The sequence below is a fragment of the Gekko japonicus genome, unplaced genomic scaffold, assembly GCF_001447785.1.
Source record: "Gekko japonicus isolate JY-2015 unplaced genomic scaffold, Gekko_japonicus_V1.1 scaffold1923, whole genome shotgun sequence".
In the NCBI taxonomy this organism is placed as follows: domain Eukaryota; kingdom Metazoa; phylum Chordata; class Lepidosauria; order Squamata; family Gekkonidae; genus Gekko; species Gekko japonicus.
In genome coordinates this window covers 19,869-33,657 of record NW_015167594.1, presented here as the reverse complement: position 1 = coordinate 33,657, position 13,789 = coordinate 19,869, and the positions used below count along the sequence as shown (strand labels likewise).

The following is a 13,789-nucleotide window of genomic DNA, read 5'->3' as shown; positions in this document are numbered from 1 at the left end:
TCCTGCTCCAGAGCAATCAGTGCCCAGAGACTGTCATTCCAAATCCATTCTGCATTCTGTGTGTAGTGATGTAGTTGTGATGTCTTGCAGTGGAAACCATGTGAGTCATTTGTTGTTCCTGCATGCCAGTATCTCCAATGAGCACATACCCCAAGCCTTACCCCCTCCAAATACACTGAGTACAACCGCTACATTGGTTTCTCCCTCCCCCAGCCATTGACTCTGGAACCCCCCCGTGATCTGCCCTCTCAGTGTGTGTTACCATCACAGATGTCTTCCTCCTGGGTGGCAGAACCCCCCCTTCCTGGAGCACATACAGTTATGAACTCTGAACATTCACTCAATTTATTTCCAGCCTTTCTTCCCCAAGTGGCTTACATCATTCCCCTGTTCTCTGTTTCACACTTGCAACAACCCTGTGAGGTTGGTTAGGCTGAGGGTGTGCATTTGGCCCAAGGCCACCCACTTAGCTTCCATGGTACAAGTGGGGAACAGAATCTGGGTCTTCCCGGATCTAGTCTCATGCTCTAACCACCACACCAAGCTGACTCATTCTCTGACCCCTCCCCCCTTCACACAGAAGCCTGCGAGGTGAGGGAGGGAACCAGTCTGTGACGCTGGGCCCCTGCTATGTTTGGCAGATGACTTTGACCAGGGGGACTTGGACAACCCTCCACAGCCACCCAAGGTACCCGAGAGCCCTCCCTCTTAGACATGCCCTCAGGAAGCCCTGGGGGAGTTACAGATGGGCTGGGGAGGGAGTGGGGCAGGGAGGGGTGTGGAGCTCCTGTGATGTAGTCAAAACCAAACTGGCAGAGACACAGTTGTGGCACAACAGACTTTATTGAACTGCAAAGCATGGCAGGGTGTGAAAACTCTGGATGTTTCCTCCCTGGGGCCACAGGGAAGAGAACTGAGGATCCCTGGCATAAGAACATAAGAGAAGTCAATGTTGGGTCAGGCCATCCAGTCCAACACTCTTGTCACACAGTGGCCAAAAATACCAGGTGCCATCAGGAGGTCCATCAGTGGGGCCATCTGGCATGGCATGTGTCTGAGATGGCATTGCAGTTGGAACTTGGAAGGACTGGCCAGGTACGATGCTCCACATCAAGAGGAGGGCTGGAACAGTGGACTGAGCAGAGTGTGTATGGGGAGGGAGGCGGGACTTGCCACACCCACAAGTCTCCCTGTTGAATCTCCGCCTGCCGGCAAGTAAAACAAAAATACATCTAGCCATGGCAACTGGTCACGAGTGCCATGCTGGAGTCAGCCATGGATGTGTTGTCCCGACAGGGTCTGCAAATGCAGTCCCATGGGGGGGGCACCTTGCCATAACTCCCCCCTTGAGGCACATGACGGGACCATCCAAATTACACTCACCTGTCTTGTGTTGGTGTTCTCATGGATTGCTGGCAACCCATCCACAGCACCACCTGCAGCTGCTGCTCGGGACTGATTCTGCAAGGAAAAGAGTTAAAGGATCACATGGCAAGTCAGCAGAGCAGCTGCCAGACCCCACCACCACCACCACCACTGACATGCCCTGTCCTCTGCCGAGGGAATGTGGGAATCAGGCGAATGACAGAGCATTCCCCTGCCGAAGAGCTCCCAGGAAACTTTCCTGGGATCTTTTCCCATGGCATGTCAGGGGCCATGGTGCTGTGCAACTATGGCTTGTGCAGCCCGTGCAGCCCTCCACTGGCACCTGAGGGTGACGGGACAGTGCTGGGGGCTGCACCATCGTAACTAGCCCTTGTGCTGCCATATCTCAGACATACATGACGCACAGGTCAGTTGGCTCCCTGAGTGCATTCAGCCCACCTTTAGGATTGCGCTGTTAATCATTTATCCAAATAATTTTGTGAATCATTTTGTACAGTGCAACCTTATTGCCTGTGTAGAAAACCCTTCTTGAAAAATTCAGTTTTTCATAGTTTGCAGAAAGCCAGGAGAGTGGCATTCTTCCTGACCCCCTCCAGCAGGCTGTTCTGCAGGCTGGGGCCCACAATGGAGAACACATGCACATGTATGTGCAGTTGTTGATTTTGCCCATCTGCAGGTTGGCACCAGCGGAAGACTTTGCTCAGATGAGCATAGGGGGGAGAGACGGTCCTGAAGATATGAGGGACCAAGGACATGAACAGCTCTGCAGGTGATAGGCAATACCTTAACTTGAGCCTGGTAACAAATGAGCAGCCTGACCTCAGTAGCTCAGGCTAGCCTGATCTCGTCAGATCTTGGAAGCTAAGCAGGGTCAACCCTGGCTAGTATTTGGATGGGAGACCTCCAAGGAATATCACTGTCCCAATGCGGAGCCAGGCAATGGCGAACTGCATCTGAACATCTCTTGCCTTGAAAACTCTATGGGGTGGCCATAGCTGTGACTTGAGGGCAAAACACAAAGGGGCAAGCCAATGGAGTGACAACAGAATGGGAGTTATATGTGTGCTCTGACGTTTCCAGGGCTGGGAACCCACCGCTGCCACTTCATTCCCCATTTTCAAAATTATCACTCCACTTTTGCACAGCAGCGGCTGTCAAACTAAGAGGAAGGAGATTTTCTCCTGCGCAAAAGTGTGAACTCACTTTCTCCAAAGATGAGGTGGAAACAAATAGAATATCCTTTTTATCTATTTTAGGCTTGCCATATTTTGAAAAGCAAAAAAAAGGGACATATTTCCCATTTGACTACTTCACACAACTGGTCTCTTTGACAGATCTCATTGTAAATACCCCTATTTAACCTGAAGCTTGCCTCCACTGGGGGACTATAGGGCAAAACAGGCTTAGCCTCCCAAAACAAAAAGAGGGCATTTGCATCAGTTTTTTTAAAAGAGCCCAAAGAAGGACAGACGCGAAAAGAAAGAAGAGAGAGAACATGTCCTCTCAAAATAGGACATCTGGCATCCCTTATCTATTTCTATAAAACAAAGTATGGCACAATAGTTTTCTCTTCCCCCGGGAAACATCAAAGCCATTCCATCCAAGAGGGGAAGAAGAAAGCACCCTAGCACTGCACATGCGCAAACGAGACGGTGACGGAGATTGGTAGTCGGAGTCTCCGGGTTTGAGGGAAGGTGGAGGGACGAGAGCGTCTGCGCACGCGTAGGAAGCGAAGGCGCAGGAGAATCCTCTCAGAAAACACAAAGTCTGGAAAAAAAAGTGTAGCGGCAGACTCCGCGCCTCGACGCGGCGTTGGCTGTGTTGTCGGCAGCGGCGCCCATGAGGTGAGATGGTCGGGCCGTGTGTGTAGGTGGTCAGGGTAGGGATTGCCTCCTGATTCGCGGTGGGGGGGTGTGGTCGCTGTGGTTGCGTGGGCCTCAGAAGAGGGTACGGCGGCAGGGGGCGAGCAACGGGTGGGCGTTGATTGTCTCCCCGTTTTCCCTGCTCTGACTGCGTCTGCTGTTCTGGCAAGGGCGAGAGGAGAGGCATTCCAGTGCGAGCAAGCCTTGAGCTTCGCTAGTCTGGGGCTTTGTCCGTGCCGCTGCCCCCCGCTCAGACCCCGGGCGCCAATTTAGGGTTGTCACGGTCACCTTATAAGTACGCTGGGGGTTGTCTGCCTGTGTGTGTCTTCCCGTGTTACATGAGCATTCTCCCCTCTCCCCCCTATTTTCTCTCTCTCGTTGTGTTCTTCTTCAGAGTTCCCGTTCCAGCTTCCTGTTCAAACTGACTTTTTGGGGGATTGGAGATCTAAACATGTCTCCGCTTCCCGTGGCCTTGGCTGTGTAGTCCAGTGTAAAAGTCTTCAGAAGTTTTTGTCTGTACCCACCTCTCTTTATTAGTAGAGTGGAGTGCCAAGCCTTTAGCTTGGTAAAAAAAATAAATAAATCAGGAACATCAGGGAGATTGTGCTGTCTAAAATATAAATTAATATAACATTCTTCACACATGCTGGGGTACTTGGCTTTCCTCTTACCCATTGAAAGGGAGATAGGTGAAAAAGGATTTGGCATATCAGATATAAATAATATTCTTCCTGGCACCCTTTGAAACTAAAAACATAACCCTGGTATTATAACACTGAAAAACAGTCCTGATCTCTTTGTAATACTTAAATCAGACCAGCAAATAAATCTTCTGACTTTGACAGCTGACACCAGAAAAGTCCCAGGCACTGGATTTCTTGAGTTCCTAAGAACTGGAAATGCTTTTCTCTGGTCAAAGCTAGTACAGTGTCAAAAATATGACATTATGTCTGTCCACCTTATAAATCAAAACAACACAGTGTTTATGAGCTTATCTGCCCATACAGGTCTCTACCACAAGAAGTCTCATATGGATGGGAGGGGGAACCCACCTAATAATTGCCAAGTTCACAACAGTTTTCTTGCCTGGTCCCTTGAAGACAATTACTTGCTGTAATGAACCAAGCGATTTGGAAACTTGCATGATGTTCTTGCTGGTGTGTAGTAGGATTGGGGTGTTGTCCTTAATGTGGCATTTTAAGATAGTGAATCTGTGGTAACTGTAGCTTTGAGATTCTGAAAAAACTTAACTATAAAATGGTTTGGCATTCTAACAAGCCATGCTGTTTTGACAGTCATTGTTACTTCAAGGTTAGCTGTTAAAATCTCTGGTTTTGTCTTCTCAGAAGCTAATTAAAGTGCTGACTATTGAGGTGTTTTATTTGGTACATGTTGTAGTTTTTTAAAGTTGAATTTCCTTTAGGAATGTCTTTACAGAGTGTATTTTCTGTTGGCTGTCTGTGTCTGAAAAGTGTCCTTGATCTGCTTCTTAAAGTGAACTTAGAATTATTAAGTGATAATCTGACAAAAGTTGGAATGGAGTTTTTAAAAATTATATCTGGAGCAGGAAACCAACCAGAGAAGCAGTGGGGCCTTTGGATGACAAAGGAATAAAGGGATTGCTAAAGAAAGATGGGGAGATGGCAAAGAAGCTCAATGACGTTTTTGCTTTTGTGTTCACTGGGGAAAGTGTGGAGCACATACCCCTGCCACAGACCTTATTTGCAGGAAGGGCGTTTGAAGAACTGAGCCAAATTGAGGAGGCCAGAGATGAAATTCTAGACCTACTGGGAAAATTAAAAACCGTTAAGTTTCCAGGTCCTGATGGCATACACCTGAGTGTTCTTAAGGAACTCAGATGTGAGATTGTTGATCTACTAACCCATATATATAACCTACCACTCAATTCAGCTGCTGTAGGACTGGAGAGTAGCAAATGTAACACCAATTTTTAAAAAGGGATCAAAGGGGAACCAGGACATTATAGGCCAGCCAGCCTAATGTCTATCACAGGTAGGGCTGCCAAGCCGCGGCAGGGGATCCGTGCGTCATCTCAGGATCCCTGCTGCGGGCGGACAGCGATACGCGTTGCGCCGGGATCGCCAGGATGTGATGCTACGCGTTGCTCTGGCAACGGGACTCGAAACAGCCCCGTTGCCAGAGCGACGCGTAGCGTCACATCCTGGCGACGCCGGTGCAACGCGTATCGCTGTCCCCCCGTGGCAGGGATCCTGTGACGATGCACGGATCCCCTGCCGCGGCTTGGCAGCCCTAATCACAGGCAAATTAGTAGAAGCTGTGATCAAAGATAAATTGTTAGGCACATAGAGGAAGCAACGAGTAGGAATCAATGGAGAGTTCTCACAATGGAAGGAAGTAAGCAGTGGGATCCCACAAGGGTAGGTATTGGGGCTGGTACTATTTAATTTATTCATCAGTGATCTGGAACAGGGGGTGAGTAGTGTAGTGGCCAGATTTGCAGATGACCCAAAATTACTAAGGATGGTGAAAACCAAGGCTGATTGTGAAGAACTCCAAGAGGACCTCCACAAACTGAGTGAGTGGGCGACAATGTGGCAAATGAGGTTCAGTGTTGGTAAGTGTAAAGTGATGCACATTGGGACAAAAAAATTACAGTTTCAAGTATAGGCTAATGGGGTTTGAACTTATTAAAAATGAGAGGGAAAAAGAACTTGGGGTCGTAGTGGATAACTCAATGAAAGTGTCAACCCAGCATACTGCAGTGGTGAAAAAGGCAAACTCTATGTTACAGATTATTAGGAAAGGGATTGAGAATAAAATAGCCGATATTGTACTGCCCCTGTATAGATCTATGGTACAGCCTCATTTGGAATACTGTGTACAGTGCTGGTCACCAGATCTCAAAAAGGTCATTGCAAAGCTGGAAAAAGTGCTGAGGAGGGCACCAAGATGTTACGGGGTTTGGAGCACCTTTCCCATGAGGAAAGGCTGAAGAGTCTGGGATTTTTCAGTTAGAAAAGAGATTACTAAGAGGGGGTACATGATAGAGGTTTATAAAATTATACTTGGGTTGGAGTTAGGGCTGCCAAGCCACGGTGGGGGATCTGTGCGTCTTCACAGGATCCCTGCCACGGGGGACAGCGATACGGGTTGCACCGCCGTCGCCAGGATGTGACGCTACGCGTCGCTCTGGCAACGGGACTCCAAACAGCCCCATTGCCAGAGCGACGCGTAGCGTCACATCCTGGCGACGGCGGTGCAACCCATATCGCTGTCCCCTGTAGCAGGGATCCTGTGAAGACGCACGGATCCCCCGCCGCGGCTTGGCAGTCCTAGAGAGAGTTGACAAATAGACTTTTTTCTCCCTTTCCCAAAATACTAGAACTTGAGGGCATCCAATAAAACTGATGGACAGTAGGTTCAGGATGGACAAAAGGAAATACTACTTTACACAGAGAATGATTAAAATGTGGAATTCTCTGCCAGAGGATGTAGTGATGCCCAGAGGAATAAACAGCTTTAAAAGGGGATTAGATAGATTCGTGGAGGATCAGTTTATCAGTGGCTACTAGCCACGGTGACTGAGGGGAAGCTCCACATCCAGAGGCACTAAGCCTCTGAATCCCAGAGTAAACACTGGATTGGGCTGTAAGTATATTGCAACTCTTTAGTTGTAACTCATCTCCATTAAACAAGGGAATACATCTCTGGCTAAAATTATGAGTAATCTTAGCATTAACTATGGATGCTTTCAGTGTTTTATGTTCAGGGTTAAGACAGGCATAACACTTGGATCAGTGGGGCCAATTTGTAAGTCCCATTATTATGTTTACATAATCATATTTTCTTCTCTAGTATCAAACTTGGAAAAACTGGCTCTGCGGGTTTTCAGCAGAAATCTTCTGCAGTTGGCATTTGACGGACTGTTGCTGGCAGTGTAATTGTGAAATCTTGCCTTCCATTATTCCCAAATCACTTTTCCTTTTTGTTTCATTAATAAGACAAAGATTTGTAGATAAATAGATCAATATGCATTTAGCGTGTGTTTTTTTTAAAAAAAGGCAACTTGCTTAAAGCACAGGGGAGGGGGACAAGACCAGTGACCTGAACCAGCATTTGATTCACTAGTATGTGCATCTTTCATTCAGATTGTGAAGCTGGAAAGAACTCTAGCTCACCACACAGCTGAGGGACTTGGTGCAGCCCCTCTTTTTATACCTGTCTTCACCCTAGAGTCAGTTCTATCTAGAAAAATGGCATTTGCTTAGTGTAAAGACAGTTAATCCATGCAGTTCAAAAACTGCTTGTGGGGCTGCCTTACTATTAATTAAAAATCACTCTGGGGTCAATTCTAGGAGCGATCTGTATCTCCTGTACAGTTGTGTAGATATAGGTTTCTGAGTCTTCACTGTTAATCAAGAATTGGTTGATAATTCAGGTTAACTTTCTGACCTGCCACCTCCCTTGATTCTTAAGCATAATGTCATTTTCTTGGAAAACAAAAATGAGTCTCTGAAAAGTGTGTTCAAAGTCCAAACCTTGACGAGACCCAAGCTGTTTACCAAGGCTGCTATATTGTGTGACTTTAGACTACACTGTGCTCCAAATACATACATATTTATGTGAACAGTATTTAGTTGAAGGCTTGACAAGTCTGTGAAAAAGGAGGCACCTTAATGACAAAGAGATTATTCTTCTATAGCTTTGGAGAGTTACCAAAATACCTCTGGGTATGTTTGCTGTCCAAATGTGGCTCATAGATGGAATAATTAATAAGACATTTTTGGCTGACCTTATACATTGCAGTGAGAGGAGGTAGCATCTAGGATACAGAGAGCCAATGCAATTTAAAATCAGCAATCTGACTAGGGTGCTTTGTAATAATGTAGTCTAGAGAGAGTGATGATACAATCTGTTTTAGACTGTTAGGTATGGAATTCCAATTACTACTTTGGCAACACCGGGTACCTACTACTGACTTGATATTATTCACCAGTTTATTACCTCTCTGAGCTGATTCACTTTTATTTCCTTGCTTGACTTAATGGAGCCATAGTGAAGGCTAACACAGCATAAGCCTCAAATAATGTTGTGTTTTCTCTAATAACTTTCTTGAGTGATGGATTAACTTCTTTCTGGATGCTTCGTCTGTTCATTTACATGTGTTTTTAGCAGTGTGTGCGTGTTCTTCAGATTACACAGACCTTAAGAACACATACAGCTGGTTAGTTTAGTTGTGCTTTTGGTGGCTCAAGAAGTTAATACAGGACTTCAGGATATATGTTTATATATGTTTATATATATTAATATAGTGTTTGGAAGAAGCAGCCTGCAGTAGTATTGCACTCTTGGGAAACTCTGTTGAGGAATACTTCTAACTCAGGTGACTGGGGCTCAAAATAAATGTTACCAAGGAAATGGCTCTACTTTGGGGTCTGAGGGGATGAAATGAGCTGGCTAGTGCCTTTAAGCATGTGGAGAAAAGTACTGCTGAGCATAGGCTACAACATCTTTTCATGCCTAATTTGTAGCAGTTAAAGTGACACATTTGTCTTGCCATTCAGCTCAGCTTTCTGAGATGCAATATAGTTATTCTCAATTAACTACTTCTGATGTTAGTTTAGAAGCTTTACTGTGATTTGATTGCTAGACACTGGTAGATAAATCACCTGCCTTTGCTATGTTCTGGAGATTACAATTTCTTTAGAATGATCTTGGATGTAATCAGAGCCCAGACTAGTCACACTTGCTTGGATGAATATCAGTGATTGCAGTCTTAGTATGTAGACAAGTTGCTTGGAAAAATACAATCTCACATTCTTTTGCTTCTTGTAACATATTTCATCTACTGAATGGGATTGCCCAGATGTCAGTGAGATAGTGGATAATCTCAGCTGCATTAAAGGAGATGGTCACGAAGCGCCTTCTTTAGCCATTTCTAAATCTGAATGTTTTAAACAAATATTTCATTAATGGTCAAGGTGTTCAGGAAAGTGGTGGACATGTGACTCCAGTTTTTCAGACCTGGTTATGGTACCAGAGTTTTGCAAGAAGAGGGAGAGGAGTATGTCTTTGAGGGTTCCCCCCCCCGGACTTTTTGACAGCTTTTGATGTCTGTGGTAGCCTTCTTGATTGGCTGGCCTAGATGTTCTTGGCACTGTGCTCCAGTAGCTCTGCCCTTTGTGATTGATGGGTGGTGGGGTTCACACTTGGCACTTGTATTTTGTCATTTTGTTTATCGTATTGTCTAATGTCTACATAAAAGTGAAGGGAGAGAGCATCTGGAGATATGGTGAAGTAGTGGTTATTCTGAATGAATATCTAGATGTGTTGATGTACTGGATGGCCAGAAAGTTCAATCCAGGGAAGACAGTTGGTTGACAGTATGGCATGTCAGGGTTCAAGGAGCCAATGTGTTAGGAATGTGGTTGAATTACAATTAAAGGAGCCAGCTCCCAATTTGAAGTGCTATTTGCTTATACTCACAGGGCATTCTGTAGCATCTTAGCCCCTTCAGTCAACTTTGCCTGAACTTTACCACTTGTGGCTTTTCCTTGTAAAGCTTGGTGTAGCCTCACATATCTATGCTGTGATCACCTGCAGACTTTATTACTCTGTGCTCTGTGTGAACTGTGTTTGAAAATCTAGTATGACTCCTATTCAATGAAAATATTAATCTGAGCAATTTATTTCAAAAAAATCCCTTTATATTCCCTCAAATCATTGTTATTTGCTTTATAGGCACAAGAGGAGAACATTCTCACCAGACCAAGCCTTAAAATGGACAGTTACTTTAAAGCAGCAGTTTCTGACTTAGACAAACTACTTGATGAATTTGAGCAAAATGCAGGTTAGTTTATTCTTTAAGCCTCCATGGTGGGTGCATGGGTGGGTGGTATCTTCAAAGTGGAGAGTTTGAATTAGCAATATTAATTTTGTGTTTTGGTGAGTTCAAAGAAATGTCTGTATGCAGGGTTTGGTGGTACAAAGTATTAGATCTTAAGTTTTATGAATGAATGGTTTTTACGTAAATGGATCTTTCTGAGATTGGGAGACCTTCCTGAACAAAATGGTGTGAGGTGGGGGGGGGACTGTGTGAAGAAGAGGGGAATCAGCAAAATTGGTGCCTGTTGTTCTTCTATGAGCAGAGAAATCCTTTCTCTAAGGCTTGCTCAGCTTGTTGGGAGCTTGTTTCTACAGCCTTCTCTCCCCACTTCCCTAGTGCCTCATGGCATTTTGTCCAGGAGGATCCCCTGAACCTCAGCAGGTTTTTTGGAGCATGTAGGAGGCTAGGGTGGGAGAGGAAGGCAGAGATTATGTGTTTTTGTGAATTTATGTTTATCAAATTTATGTTCCAGTCTAATGATATTCTAGCTGTTTTAATTTGGGTCTCTTATTTCAGATGAACTTGAAGACAATAGAGGTGTAAATCCACATGATTCTAAGCACCATTTACTTTCTTCAGAATTAGATCAGCAGCAGCAAAAATTATTGGAACCAAATGTGCAAGAGAATAGTTGTGTTGCCACTACAACAGATGAACTCTCATTATCAGTTCAGACTACAAAAGTTGCAAGTTTTGAACAAAATGAGAAAAATGTCACTGGGCTAGATCTTCTGTCTATGGTGGATGGTGGTTCTTCAGAAAAAAGCCACTCTTCTTCCCTGGGACGATGCAGTATACCAGTCTGTGACCTTATTAGTGATACAGGTAGCTTGGGCCATGTAAAAAGTAATTCCGAGTGTGTTCAAAAGTTGCAGCCGGGTGACTTCCAGAGCAGTAGGGATTCTCTTATAGGCTTTGATTTAGCATTGGTGCCAGCTACTGCTTGTAATTTGTCAGTTGATTGTAGTACTGATTCCCGTACAGAATTACAGACTGATGGAGAGGCAGTGTTGTGCAGCACAGACGATAATGCAACAGAAAATGTGAATCAACTGGTACAAATGACAGGCAGCTACACTGAAGCAAATGTTGTGGACTCTGTTACTCAAGAAAGGACAGCAGCTTTGAATAATGAAGTATTCGATCAGTTAGAACAAATTATAGCACTTGATAGGACCTCAGCTTTAATAATGCAACCTGTTTCTAATGCACACAGTTCCAAAGATGGTGCACTGTGTGAAAAGTTGCCTTGTGAACCATTAGTGGATGAAAATACATATTGTGCAAAAAGTCAAATGATATGTAGAGAAAGTGGCAAACAAGCCATTTCGGACTATGATAAAATTGAATCAGTCACCTCTAACCCACCAAAGATGTGTGATTTGAATAAAAACAGTTTAGTGTTAGCTAATGCCTTGCTTCCAACCGAACATATGCTAGTTTTAGATAAAGCACCAAGCACTGAGGAAAAACTGTGTAATCCAGGACAAAATACCCATCAAGTTTTAAATACTGTTTCAGCACCAGAAGTCTCTGAAGATTTACAGACTTCTTTGTCTTGTCTTCCCCTTGCTGTATCTATATGTGGGTCATTTGTTACAAGCGAAGACAAAAATGGACAGATGGCTCAGGATGACACAGCAGATGTCATTAGTGACATAACTATGCACATAGAAAGACATCAGGCTGGTCTTCCCAAGTGGGCATTGCATGAAAGAAGAGATGCTTCTGAACAGGAAAAAATTCTAAGCACAGCCAGCCGTTCGAGTCCAGAAGAACCTTTTACAGAAAGGGAGAAGCTGGACAACACTGCCAGTAAATCTGATCTTCCCAGTCAACAAGAGTTTGCTGCTACTTTTAGTTGTTCTTTAGATGCAACTATGGAAGCACGCAGCGGCATCCTGCCCACTGACATTGATGATAGAGCTTCAGTTGATTTAGGTATAGAGGAAGACATTACTGAAAATGACATGCTAGTTAGTGATGCTGAACTCGATGCTTTCTTGTCTGAGCATTGTCTTCAGTCTAGTAGTTTAAAGCCACTGAAAGATGATACTGATGATGAACTTCTGGATGTGGGTCAAGACAACGCGGTAGAAGCTCAGAAACTTAATAACAAAAGTGATTGTTTACAGATAGAAACAAAATTTAAGCAGGTGGAAGCCGCTTCTGCTGATAATTATATAGTATCTGGTTCTGAACCTAAAATGGGAATTCTAGCTGAAAAAAGCACATTGCAGGTTCAGAAAGAGACATCAGATGACATAAATGAAACTAGGGCTGGCGTTTCAGATCTTTTAAATAACCAACAGATTGTGCACAGTGGAGGTGCAAGGCCAAAACAGTTGCTAAACCTTCCACCCAAAGCCAAAAGCTGCTCCAATTTTAGTAGTCCAAATATGCTTGAGAGTGAACCCCAGGGAATGAATTGCACAGTCCCAAATACCTCTCTCTCTGGTGGGAGACTTTGTCCTGATTCAAGTTCCAATTATAATTACGTTGATACACAGAACTTCTTGGAAGGCCAAGTAGGGAGCGTTGCTTCAGTTGCCTCAGAACCTGCTAAAGTAGTGGAACAAGATGCAGTTCTGGGACAGAAGCAGCCCTCCTGGGTTCCTGATTCGGAAGCACCAAACTGCATGAATTGCCAAACCAAATTCACATTTACGAAGAGAAGACATCATTGTCGTGCATGTGGAAAAGTAAGTAATTAAATATGGTTTATCTATGCTGGTTTGTCAACATAGAATTTATTGTGAACTCCTGTTTGGTTAATATTTCCTTTTAGTAACACCTCTTCTTCCATCTTCAACACCCTCCAGATTTCTTTGGCTTTAGTCTGTGTATAAAGAAACCAATATATGAATTGTTATCAGCCATTAGACTTTTATGGTTGAAAACACAATGGAAGGAACAAAATACATATTTAATGAATGCAAACTTAAATCTGCAAGTTGTAAAGAAGAGGGAGGAATGGCTTTCCCTCTAGGTACCTGCAAACAGCTGGAATTTAAAATTTTATCTGTGGACTCGATGGTGCTGGGCAAAGAAGTGCGAGTGCTGTGAGTCTTTCCTGCCTGTTTTGCCTCTGGGGATGCCAAGTCTGGTGACTTTTTGCCCTTGTCATAGACTGATATTTTCCCTTCTTATTCAGCTTGCTTCTGGGGAAACCAGGCAGGAAGTGAAAGATTGTCATATTTATGATAAAGAAGAACAATTTCTTGTTCCTTCAGAAACAAACTGGTTGACCAGCATTTCTTACTATGAAAGGCATCTTCCCACAGATCTCTGCCTCTCTACCTTTGAACTTGGAAGTCCTGTCTCAGATATGCAAAAGACAGTGTGATACTTGATATTATGAGAAAGTGTGTTCAGCCTGGGTGGGCCTTGGCTCAAAACAAACCATTGGACCATGCAATCCAATTGATTTCAATGGCCTTAGTGGGCTGGAGTAACTCTCCATAGGATTGCTTTGTAAGGGTTGGGTTTTTTTGCTGCCTAGACTTGATTGCTTCTTCAGTCCAACTTCCCAGGAAAGAAGGCAATAAGGAAGTGGGTGTTTCATTTTTTTAAATATTCTATCTGTATCCCAAGGCTGGGCTGCTGACAGCCACCGTGGGCCCTGGAAAAGGATTCCATCTCCTCCCTCTTCAAACCCTTATTGAAGTATCAT

General features: G+C 44.3%; 1 protein-coding gene across 1 annotated transcript in view; it reads left to right on the top strand.

Moving 5' to 3' along the window:
• Positions 1-3,068: 3,068 nt before the first annotated feature.
• Positions 3,069-13,789, top strand: part of LOC107112774 (zinc finger FYVE domain-containing protein 16-like) — a gene marked incomplete at its 3' end in the record, with an annotated part of 29,640 nt that continues 18,919 nt past the window's right edge. Inside the window, exons 1-3 of the mRNA XM_015413958.1 lie at positions 3,069-3,230; positions 9,972-10,080; positions 10,633-12,818. Of these exons, the coding sequence (XP_015269444.1) occupies positions 10,011-10,080; positions 10,633-12,818 (2,256 nt within the window). The remainder of the gene's footprint in view (positions 3,231-9,971; positions 10,081-10,632; positions 12,819-13,789) is intronic.